Genomic DNA, 12,355 nt, shown 5'->3' with positions numbered 1-12,355 from the left:
GGGAGTGGGTAGGGATTTTAAACTTCCTGGTGGGCAGGTATTAAAGCTGAAAGTTAAATATATATAATCGCTTTCTAAGTAGCAAAATGGGAAGAACGGTGTTCCTATGGTAACAGGAATTTATTCTGCCAGTGGCTATTACTTCGTCTATAAATATGACTTTTGGTTGTCAACATTGGAGAATCAAAATTTATTACTACTTTACATCAGCACCAAAATCATACAAGAATCATTGTACTATGATGAATCATTTTACCTAGCCATCAAGAGTCAATATACTTGAAAACCTGTTACTGTGTTCTTTCTATGTTTGTATGTAAGTAATGTATGTGTGTCTCTCTCTCTCTCCTATAACAGGCTTTGAATTAATAAAAGATTCACAAAGCTGCCACCTGACACGGGGGTGTGAGTGCTCTGAACAGGTGTGCTCAGGGCCAGCTGACAGAGCTGTACCAGTACATTCACCAACCCCAAAAGCTCCCAGATGGAAGGTCCTCTTGGATTACCCATGGGCCTGAGTGTACAAAATCGAGCCAGATTACAGGCAAAGGAGTTAGTGAGCTGATGTGATTCCAAGGAATCACATTGTTTAAAATACCCTATTTTAAATTGAGAATATGGGAAATGCTGTATTTCACCACTTTTGCCTGGCTAACAACACCAACAAAACACACTTTCTACCACTCCACAGGGGAATGCTAGTGCGAAAGGAGATTTTTTTAAAAAGTGTATTATGATCAAAATTCATCAAAGTGTACATCTGAAATATGTGTAGTTTACTGTACAGGAACCATATCACAATAAAGGTATTAAAAAATAAAAATTAAAAAAAGGAAATAGTTCAAGGTTTTCCTTTTTGGTATTCTTCCTTAATGACTGCAGAATTTTCTAGCAATTAAATTGTTACAGTTTAACTATTTAAAAAAATTAAAAGTGTATTGTTTAAAGAATCATATGGGTCTAACAAAGTTGTATCAGCAAAAAGGATAAAAGAGGTCCTATGGCACAGAATTCTAAACAACTCTTTAATAACTGTTTAACTGATTAATTCTCTGACAGCAAAGAGTTTTCTTTTAAACTCCATTTCTTACTATTTCTTTCATTCTAAGTATACTTTTATTAGGTCATATTAAAGAATCGATACACACAAACACATACATGTGTATGTGCCTGTGTTTGTATTTGCACACACGTTAATTTATAAGAAGCAGTCCTGGATTTAATTTAGTTCTTACATTCAGTTACTCTCTTCCATATTTTTTAAAATATTTGGTTATCTATTTGTAACTGATGATAAACATAGTATCTTCTTGTTACATAAAACTTGGAAAGAAGCAGGAAAGAAACCACACAATTTCATCTCTCAGAGGCAACATCTCTTTTTCTTTTAAAAAACTAATTTGACATAGCTCATTCCATTTTTATATTTTCTCCTATGTAGTTGGAATATTTGTATCCTTTATCTTCAGTGAACACTCACAAGCATTTTGCCAGATGGCTAGGAACTCTGCTTAAACATCCTCGGTACCAAACACACCACAGGTTAATTAATGTTAATCTGTGGTGTGCTGGTTCCTTAATAGTATTGGACATATAAGTTGCTTACGGTTTTTCACTGTTTTGAATGTTGTTTCCATTAATATCTTTGTTCATAATTTTTCTCCACGTTTTAAACTCAAAGTCCATGCTCACGTTAAATTTTTAGGGTTATAGTAATAATCCGAAACTTTATAGACATTTGCTGGTATATAATAACTGTGCCCCAAAGCCTTGCCTCCACCCCTACCCTGAAAGCTCGCCCCGTTTACACTCTGTCAGGTGGTGGAGGAGCCACGTCCTGCCGTGTCTGCAGCACTCTAGTCATCTGCAGAGCTTTTATCCCTGACTGGATCCGCAGAAAACGCTCCTCCCCTCAGACCTGCATACCCTGAACTGGTGGGCATGAAGGTGCTTTCAGTCGTTTACTTGTCATTTATATTTCCTCTTTTCCTAATAGTTCATCTCCTTTACCTATTTTTCCACTTTTTAATCTTATCTTCTCAATATAAGTGAACTTTTGACAGGTTTCACAAATACTTTCCTGTTTATTCTTTGTCTCTTAGTTTTATTTTGGCTTTTAAAAAATTCAAGTGTGTAAGTTTTAGGTATTCTAATCATTTTACCTTCTCATTTTTAAGTCTTTCCCCTGCTTTTAAAGTTAGATCTTTCTAACCCCAGAGATCAGATTCAATCTCCTTTTTTTTTTTGCATTTAACTCCTTCATTTAAGATGAACTCAGGTGTATGGTCTAAGGGGAATGTTGAGAACTGATTTTTATCTCCACCCAAACAGCTACCTTGTTGACCCACATCCTTTGTGTGATGTCTCTGTGCTCTATTTATTTGAATGATTTATTTTTATTTGATCAAAGTGATTGCCTTTATATACCTATGGTCCAGTAGTTTATAAACTTTAACATTAGACCTGTTTCTCTTTAAATAAAATTTTTAGGTTAAGAGACAAACTTATAAAGAGATGAGGATAAAGCTGAGCTGTGCTGGCTGAAGAGGAAAAGACAGCCGGATGTTGCCTCCTAATCTCTTTTGCTGTCCCATCACCAGGGCAGAACTGCGAGGGAAAACATCCCTTAAACCAAAATGCACTTTTTATGTGCTTTCCTGGTCCGTGTGTCTCGACTTTTATGGACTGCTCTGCTTGGAATGCCTCTCTCACGTGGAGGTGCAGGGGGTTATGCTTTTGCACGTTGACCAAAAAAACCCCCATCCTCCTATCAGAAGTCTTGTTTTCTCTGAAATCTTAAATACATTCATTTCTCTCCTATGGCACTTAGGTCATTTATACCTTGAAATGAAGCTATTGTAGACATACCAAAGCTGGGGTTAGATACACATGAATTCAGGTACACGGAAGAATGAATTCTTATAGAAAATAACTTGTTATGTGTGTGAAAGCAAAAGAAATGTGCCTCTACTCACGTGTAAGCTTCAAAGTCCCCATTGTTGATAGCTTCGATCAGCTGCTCAGTGACTTTGATAATCTCTTGCTTTCGTGCTAAAGGCAAAGACAAAGAATTGGGTGAGAATAAAAGGCAAAAGCTCTATAAAATAATAGTCTAATACATCCCTTGTGGAAGCTTGGTGTTATTCTCACTACAATCTTGCTGCTCAAAGCACACAGATCAACATGAGCTGCCTCTTCTGGGAGCCTGGCAGAAACACGGATTCTCAGGTCCTACTCCAGACCTACAGATTAAGAATCTGCACTTAACAGGGCACATAGGTGATGCCTGAGCACGTTCATGTGGGGAAGTGCCGTGACCCTCCCTTTGTTAGAAAACCACAGTCACCCAGAAAGTCAAGGCCATATTTTTAAAAATTAGTTCTTATTACCTTTATCAACATGATTGGGCTTATGAACATTCTTTTTTTTTACCATTAACAAATGTTATTAAAAATGATAATCTTAAAGTATCACTCTACTAATATGTCTATCTTCACAATACAGCTGATATCTTGCATTGAGACATTTAACTTCATATAAATGTTGTTGTTTTTTAAACTGTTCAGCTCAACTAACTACAAAAGCAGATGCCAACACTGTAATTGCCTTCATACTTAGACAAATGGCCTCCGGAAACTGTAGACTGGAAAAGCAACGTAGGAATCAATGCTGTGGATATAGAGGGAAGCCCTCCCGTGTAGCTGTCAACTCCAACACCAGATATGATTTGTTTCTACTCCTAGCCCACAACTGGCAAAATTATTAATAGTTGGCTTAGTTCAAATCCCACCTATTCAGTAAATTCTTTTCTGATTACAAATGCTTCAAGTGTTCCTTCTCTTTCTTGAATGCCTCTCTCATATCATTCACAGGGTAATAAAGCATATGCTACATACCATGACAACTTCTCTGGTTCAACTGAATTACTGTTTTAAATTGTTACTGAACTTTGTGTAATCTGTCTTACTAGTTAAATTAAAAGCTCCCTGGAGGTAAATAACATATCATTTTTTTTTGTATCCTTCAAAAAGCTTTATCCAATGTCTTTAATAAAATAGATGCTTGATAAGTCTGTAAATTTGATCAAGTGATACTGATAACCTTTTTTAATTTCAGAACACTATTCTCTTAACAATGAAATAAATGTATGAAATTTTAAAAACTAAATTTCATTGGATTTTGTTTTTAGAATGTCATAATACTTGGAAATAAATTAGGAGTAATCACAAAATGTTATTTCCATTCTATCTTAGTGGGGCAGTGAGGCTACCTTCATCATAGAAAAAGCTGAGGTCTGGTTTTAGTTTGTCATTGATTAAAGGCAACCAGTTGTGTTTTTAATGAATATGATCTTTCTTACACAGATTCTTAACCACAAACTTAAATGTTTATATTCACTTTCAAAACTCCAAGTTACCCAGGTTATGATATTCCTTATTTAAAATAAATGACTTCATTAAGACTATATTAGACTACATTTTAAAATATGGTTTGTCCATAAAATGGTTGCTGACAGTGTCAGGATCGAAAATATAAAAAAAAAAATTTACCATATAGATGAGATTTCATGTTTAGCTACATGATTTCATCTATATTTGCAAAAAAATACAACATAGGATTTCTTACCTCCTATACACACCTAAAACATTTCTTGCCCATGCTTATTTGATAAATGAATATAATATATCCAACATCAAAATATACTGACAGCAGTAGTGGCAGGGAATAATTCTGTAATGGGGTGAATGCCAATGGCTAATTTAGTTAGGCAGTAAGTGATTCATCTGTGTGTGGCCTCAACAGTATGAGCATTTGGCAAAAACGCATGACAGCTGACCCAATTCTGGAATATAAAGGACCCACGTGTAGAGGAGCTCAGAAAATGAGATTAGGAAAATGTGACTACCAAAACTTCCTCCTTGCATTAAGTCCTTGTTTAAAACTAAGAGGTTTCTTAGGATGTTATCTGGCTAAGAGGAAAAAACTCATGTTTAGAAAACAATGTCAATTTTTTTAAAAACAAAGGAAAAAATGAACATAAGATCATTGTCCTTTGGAGAGCTTCATTAGGCGAAGATTCAGTTCACAGTGTGTGAAAAGTGCAGGGTCACTTTCTGAAGTTTCTGAAAGTCTCTGGATTCCTTCTTAAGCATAATAAGGACTTAGAAACATTGGGTGGCCACGGCTACATCTCACTCATCTCATTCTCTGAAGAAGCACTGTGGAAATACTCATTAGCTCTTCAACCGTCTACATCCTCCAACTGGCTTAATTTTTGTCCTGCAAGATCAAAGCGACACACATTGCCTTATTAGTTCTTCCGTTTAGAGACAACAGTGCTTGAGCTGGCAGGACAGCAAACAGGCAGTAGCCAGGATGCTTCTGTGCTGCGTCATCATCGAAACAACGTGACTCTCTTGGCTCAGGAAGGGCCTGGAACTCAGGAATCTTTAGAGTGCTCGTTCCCCTGGAGCAAAGGAGCTGGAGTGAGTCAGGGCAGCACATGACAGCTGACTCTTCAAAGGAGAGCAGAAGGCTGGAAATGAATCATCTGCAGATATTTCTTTTGTGGTTGGAGCTGCTGCCACAGTGACTGAGAGGGAAGACTCAGGGTCTGATGCCAACGAGACCTCCTCTCATGAGCAGTGAGGTGGAGGGATGATCCCTGGGCTAGGAGTCCGGCTGCCTATGTTCTGTGGGGAGGGGCCGCTGTCATTCTGCCTTCCCTCTTCCTGAACATCAAGTAGTGGCCACTCCAGAGCCAAAGTGGGGAGAGCGTTTGATGTGTCACTAATTATACTTAAGGTGAGGGAGGAGTGTACCCGTCAGGCGTTCCCTGAATACCAGAAGCTTCTAGCTCACGGCTGGCCATTTAATCACAGGGAACTGATGACTAAGTAGTTTTATTTACAGAACTGAGGTCTCAAGCCTATACCCACAGGTCCCCAAGTAGATTCTGAGGACTTCCAGGTTCCCGAGGGAAAGGCAGGAGAGAAAACAAGTTGGAGGGTAACTCCAGATTCTGAGTGAAGTTACTTCCCTTGCAATTCTGCAAAGAGTTGGAAACATGGTCATGTTCAAATTCTTATTTTTTTTGGCTCTTTTATTGTTCTAAAGAAGCCTGGAAGAGGAAGATAAGAGTATGAATGGTCCCAGTGTTTAAAACAAAAAACCCTGGGAACTGAGAGTGACTGTGTAATAAAATAATTGATAGATTTCAACATTTCTCAAGCATTATCAGATCCGAGCGGCACAAGGATTCTCTGAGATACGCAGACCAATGCTGGTGATCGGAGAAGTGTGGGTACAGGCAATGCCCGAAGGCTGAGTGCTCACTACTCCTTTCCTCCATCTCGAAATACTCTCCTTTCACTTCTCTCCAGCTTTTCTTATCAACTTTCTGATCACATGACCTCACTTCCATTTACATGTTATTTTTCTCTACCTTTAAATTCCTAGAGAGGGCTCGATTCGAGGTCCTCTTATCACGCGCAGTTATCCCTATGGTTCTGTCTGTACCGGTTTTAAGTTGCTGTCAATATACCAGTGACTCCCAAACTGTCACCTCCTTTCTAGACCTTTCCTCTAGATTTGCATGTCACTGCCCATTTTGGAATCTCCATGTGGATGTTTCATATGCATCCTGAACCCAACAGCCCCTAAACTGAGCATGTGAACTTCTATCTCCTCCTCCAGGGACCTCCTTCTTGGTGAATGGCCAGTCGCACAAGCCAGGGAGAAGCCTGAGAATCATTTTCAACTCCCTCATCCCACCCAACCCAATCCAATCTTCTAAGTTCTGTTGAGTTTGCCTTTTAAATACCTCACCCATTAGTCTACTTCTTTTCTCATCACCATCACTCTGATACACAGGCACCCATCATTTCTTGTCCAGAACAAGCATCTGAGGAGGGGCTATATGAAACCAGTATAATCTTAACCAGACTCGCTTAAAGGCTGTTTTACTTTATCCACCACACCCCACCCATGTGTCTTCCCTCAGCAATTCAAAATGACTGAGCTTCCTCCTATGGCCAACTCTTCCCATGGCCATCCTCTCTTCTTGAAAAAGTGTCCCCTATCTTTGCCTCCATTTCTTTATCAGATTTCAGCTCAACTTTTATTTCTCACAAAAGCCTAGTCAGACTCTCATTTTAGGAGAGGTCCCTGTGTTAGAAGTTCACGTCTCCTACACTTGCTGTTCAAAAGCACTTGGTACACTTATATTTACACACTTGTGTGTATTTGATCAGTTTTCTCTATTATTTCGTAAACTCTCACCATCACAACCTGCATCTAGCATAGTACAGGGCATAGAGTAAATGTCCCATAAATACATGAATGAGTAGTGGATCCAAAACGAGCTCAAGTGCTTTCTGACTCCCCATCCAACAGCCTTTCCAACACGATACCACATTTTTTGGTGATGGTCAGAGAGCTTTTAAGAAATACACACTGATAGATAAATGGAAACATTGGAAGTATAAAGCAGCATGCCTAATTCTTTACTGACAAAGAAAGAAAATATTTTCAACTTGTCTAAACCTGTCCATCAAATTCCTTTCTCCTCCTGACCTCATTTTTCCTAATTGTTCTAACAGAACCACCATTTACCAGTTGGCTAGCTCTAAACTTTGGGCTTCTCTGGACTCTACTCTCTACTTAGTCCCACATCCAGTCATCCATGAGTCATACAGTTTGCCCTTAGTAGTTACAGTGTTGTCTTAGTAGTTACAGGGTATGTCTTCAGCCTCTTAATCGTTTGTTTTGCTGCTCTGGGTAATCTCATTTATTCCTCTAGCTTTGACCATATACTGAAGGCTGTCAAATCTCTGTCACTGGCCTGAAATCTTTCTGGGATCCAAGTTCATTTTTCTAACTGCAGTCTAAACATCCCCTGTTGTCCTGGCATCGTAATCTACTCAGTTACCTACGCCCAAATCCTTGATGTCTCCTTTCAGTTGAACAATTGATCACCAGCTCCTCTTCACTCATTCAGATCTTTCTCGGATCCATTTCTTCCTAGCTGCCACTGCTCTGATTCAGGCTCTCAGAAGTTCCTAACCCTCCTGCCCTGAGGTCTCCTCCCATCCCCTCCCCTAGCACCCCCTCCACTCCTCACTGCCACAGAATCATCTCTCTATAGGACAGAGCTGGCCAGGCCACTCCCCAGCTCTGGAAGCTAAAGCCCACACTTGTTTGTTTGTTGGTTCTTTAAAGGTCTTCCTACTGTATTTTTCCAGCATCATCTCCTGACACTTCTTTCCTCCCAGGGCTCCCACATAACCCATTCTACAGCCACGCTGAGGGAGCTCCCTCTTTCCCAGCTAGTCCTGGCTCATTGATAATTCTGTGCCTTTCCTCTCACCAGTCCTTCTGCCTGGAAACTCTCCCTCATCTGTCCGGAAGTCTTCACTACTGTGCTCCAATGTCACCTCTTCTGTATGGACATTCTGGACGCAGCTATTTGATCTCACTGCAGTCCTACTGTAACAGTATCATGGGATGTTCACAGAACTTGACCACTTTCTACCTTCAACACCTCGTACTGGGTGAATGTCTGTAAATGCACGCACATACGAATAAATAAATACATGGAGAGACAATGTATATAAAGTACTGTGTACATTTTAAAACATTAGATAAACGCCAAATATACAGGTGATGATGTTCACTTCTGAGAGCAGTGGAGGTGATTATACTAACTGGAAAGGCACTCACGGACCCTGTGTCTCTCAAAAGCAGCAGAATGACCACCATATACATTAGGCCACAGTATTTCGGATGGTGGAGTAATCTGTGTAGGTCTAGAAAGATAAACGAGGCATATCTAGTCTATGTTTAAACTTATCATTTCTTTTCAAGAGAGTTGAGGGGAGAGAAAGATCCAAGTTATTTGAGCTTGGGCTTTTTCTGAATCTTTGTTCAGATTTTGAATTTATTAGTTTGTTGAGGTGAACGTATTTAATAACAAAACTTATTCATTGAAATCTGCAATGAAACCTGGGCTAGGAAACAAACTGAATTTATACATGCAAATTGATATTCACAACAATGTTAGCAGAGTACAGAATATTGAAATCATTTAGTGAACTGTGCCTAAAGATTTACTTCTTCAGCCATCAAAAGTTGCACAATTAAAACACTTGTTTAGCTTTTTTTTTTTTAGGTGTAGCATCTTAGTTTAGCAATTCTACTAATTTACTCTGTCGATATTTGTTCCATTTAATTTAACTACTACTTTTCCGTTTCTCAGAGTTATTGGGTACTTGGCTGCTGGAGATTTGAAGGACAGGGAGGTTAAGTGACTTGCTCAAGTCACCCAGCAAATTTAGAAGCTGTGCCAGGGTGGGAGCTTTATTTCGCTGAGGTGCCATCTGCTGCTTAATTCATTAATCTATGATCCTTTCCAGCCCACAGTGCCTAATTCAATATTCTGAAATCATAAACTTAAATGAACCACCTAAATGCCTTTGAACTTTCTCTGGCAAGGTGACTGATGACTTAATTACTGAGCTAGAGTTGTAATTAATTATTATACCAATTTCACAAAACTGAGTATCCCGTGGTTTTATTGTCTTTTTCTATGCTGCCATTAACAAAAATAACTCTTATGAATAGTTATTATCTTAGGCAAATTTACAAATTAGGTCATTTTTATGCTCGTGAAGTTTTACAGAAAAAGGTACCTAATCAACTCAGCTATGTTTAGTTTCCTGTGCAATTACACAGCTTGTTTCCTAGTGACAATTTTTATTTCACTTGTTTGATATATTAGTTAACATTTGGGAGATTAATTTCCATTATTTTGGCTTTGAAATCAAAGCCATCAAAGATACTGAAGTTGATTGGTTTAATAATCCATTAAAATTTTATTCAAAGATGACACCCAGAAATTACCAAACTTCTATTCAAGACTGCTTTCAAGAAATCATTGTAAAGCTCACTTATCCAGAAGCCACCTGTTCAACAGCACCAACATTTCAGCCCTTTAATCGTTAGAGGCCCTCAAGACTTAGAAGATAAATTATTTAAGCCACCTTTGTACTTTGCTGTATAAAGACTAACCACTCAGTTTCAAAGCATAAATCGTTAACTGGGGACAGGCAGTATTAGTCTTGGCCTTGTTAAATGGCTCCGGCCTGACAGTAAATGAGTAACAAATACTTAACAACAGAGAAGCCTGGAATTGGGATCATTTAGTGTAAGTGAAAATAGGTTTAGAACTTTTTAAAAAGTTTGTGAAGATATTACTGGGTTACAAAATACATCTGTGTCATTACTAAAATGACTCTGCATCTGAACACAAAACAAAATACTGACATTTTTAAAAAAATTAAAGGATGTGTACTTCAAATATTTTCATTAAAAATGACTTAAATAAAAGTTTCAGAGTCTAAAGAAGCTACCTATCATTATATAGAACATTTACTGATATGAAAGAATCCAGCCCAGCCACCTTAAAATAACAGGGTAACCGTTCTGCTACCCTTAGTTGATTTGCAGAAGCTAGAAATAGCACAACATTATGAATGCCACTGAGTATTTTAAGTATTAAGATGTTTCATGAATCAGATAGGTGTGGTACCACTTCCAGTTAAGAGTTGATGACATGGAAGAAAAAAAGATTTTAGATGGTTCAACAATTCCCATCCACTGCTTAAATTTAAAATTAGAATTGTAGTCTCCTGGGATCAGGTTTGTAAACTTCTGCATGACAAGAAAAACCTAAGCACTCTCAAAGGGTCTATCTTTTCCATTGCAGAACCAAGGAGATGGTCAAAACTATTTTCTCAAAAGAAAATAAAAAACAGACTTGGAAAAGAGATGGTGAGACTTAGGATTTTTAAATATTTGGAAAGTTCTTTTTTGCCTTTTTGGGGGGATTTTGTTTTGTCATGAGGGAATTCCAGCTTCCCACAAATCCTGGAACTGTAATGATTACAACTAACCCCTCTAATCAATTTTACATGATATTAGCCAAAAGAGGGCATGTATCTTCCAGGTCAAAAGTAAACGTCCATCAACAAAAGAAAAGACGAAAACCACATGATCATCTCAATAGATGCAGAAAAAGCATTTGATAAAATTTAACACCCATTTATGATAAAAACTCTTACCAAAGTGGGTCTAGAGGGAACATATCTCAACATAATGAAAGCTATTTATAGTAAACCTACAGCCAGCATAGTACTCAACGGTGAAAAGCTGAAAGCCTTCCCACTGTAAAATCTGGAACAAGACAAGGATGCCCACTCTCACCACTTCTATTCAACACAGACTTGGAAGTCCTGGCAACAGTAGTCAGGCAAGAAAAAGAAATAAAAAGGATCCAAATCAGAAAAGAAAACATAAAATTGTCACTATATGTGGATGACATGGTACTATATATGTAAAACCCTAAAGGTTCCACACAAAAACTACTAGAGCTGATAAAAGAATTTGGCAAGATAGCAGGATACAAGATTAACATACAATAACCTGTTGTATTTCTTTACACTAACAATGAATTAGCAGGAAAACAAAGAAACAATCTCCTTTAAAATCGCATCCAAAACAGTAAAATACTTAGGAATAAATCTGACCAAGGAAGTGAAAGACTTATACATGGAGAACTATAAAACATTGATTAATGAAATTAAAGATGACTTAAAGAAATGGAGAGCTATCCCATGTCCTTGGATTGGAAGAATCAATATTGTTAAAATGGCCATACTGCCCAAGGCAATCTATGAATTTAATGCAATCTCTAACAGATTATCCAGGACATTTTTCACAGAACTAGAACAAACAATCCTAAAATTTATATGGAATCACAAAAGGCCCAGAATTGCCAAAGCATTATTGAAGAAAAAGAACAAAGCTGGAGGAATAACCCTCCCAGACTTCAAACAACACTACAGAGCTACAGCAATCAGAACAGTCTGGTATTGGTATAAAAACAGACACATGGATCACTAGAACAGAACAGAGAGCCCAGAAATAACCCACAGACCTATGGTCAATTAATCTTTGACAAAGGAGATGAGAATATACAATGTAGAAGAGACAGTCTCTTCAGCAAGTGATGCTGGGAAAACTGAATAGCAGTATGTAAATTAATGAAGTTAGAACACTCCATCACTCCATACACAAAAATAAACTCAAAATTTCTTAAAGACTTAAACATAAGACAAGACATGATAAATCTCCTAGAAGAAAACATGGGCAAAACATTCTCTGACATAAATCTTAGCAATGTTTTCCTTGGGCAGTCTACCCAGGCAATAGAAATAAGAGCAAAAATAAACAAATGGAACCTAATTAAACTTAGAAGCTTTTGCACAGCAAAGGAAACCATAAGCAAAAGAAAATG

At 37.9% G+C, this 12,355-nt stretch overlaps 1 protein-coding gene across 12 annotated transcripts in view; it reads right to left on the bottom strand.

Annotated features, from left to right (window-relative positions):
* CAMK2D (calcium/calmodulin dependent protein kinase II delta) overlaps positions 1 to 12,355 on the bottom strand; it is a 286,575-nt gene that overhangs the window by 15,758 nt on the left and 258,462 nt on the right. For all 12 annotated transcript variants that reach the window (XM_074341875.1, XM_074341857.1, XM_074341851.1 and 9 more), the window contains one exon: positions 2,976 to 3,051. In XM_074341875.1, coding sequence (XP_074197976.1) covers positions 2,976 to 3,051 — 76 coding nt within the window. The remainder of the gene's footprint in view (positions 1 to 2,975; positions 3,052 to 12,355) is intronic.

This window comes from Camelus bactrianus, chromosome 2 (genome assembly GCF_048773025.1).
Source record: "Camelus bactrianus isolate YW-2024 breed Bactrian camel chromosome 2, ASM4877302v1, whole genome shotgun sequence".
Taxonomy (NCBI): Eukaryota; Metazoa; Chordata; class Mammalia; order Artiodactyla; family Camelidae; genus Camelus; species Camelus bactrianus.
The sequence above is the reverse complement of the archived record's forward strand: the minus strand, read 5'-3'. Positions and strand labels throughout refer to the sequence as shown.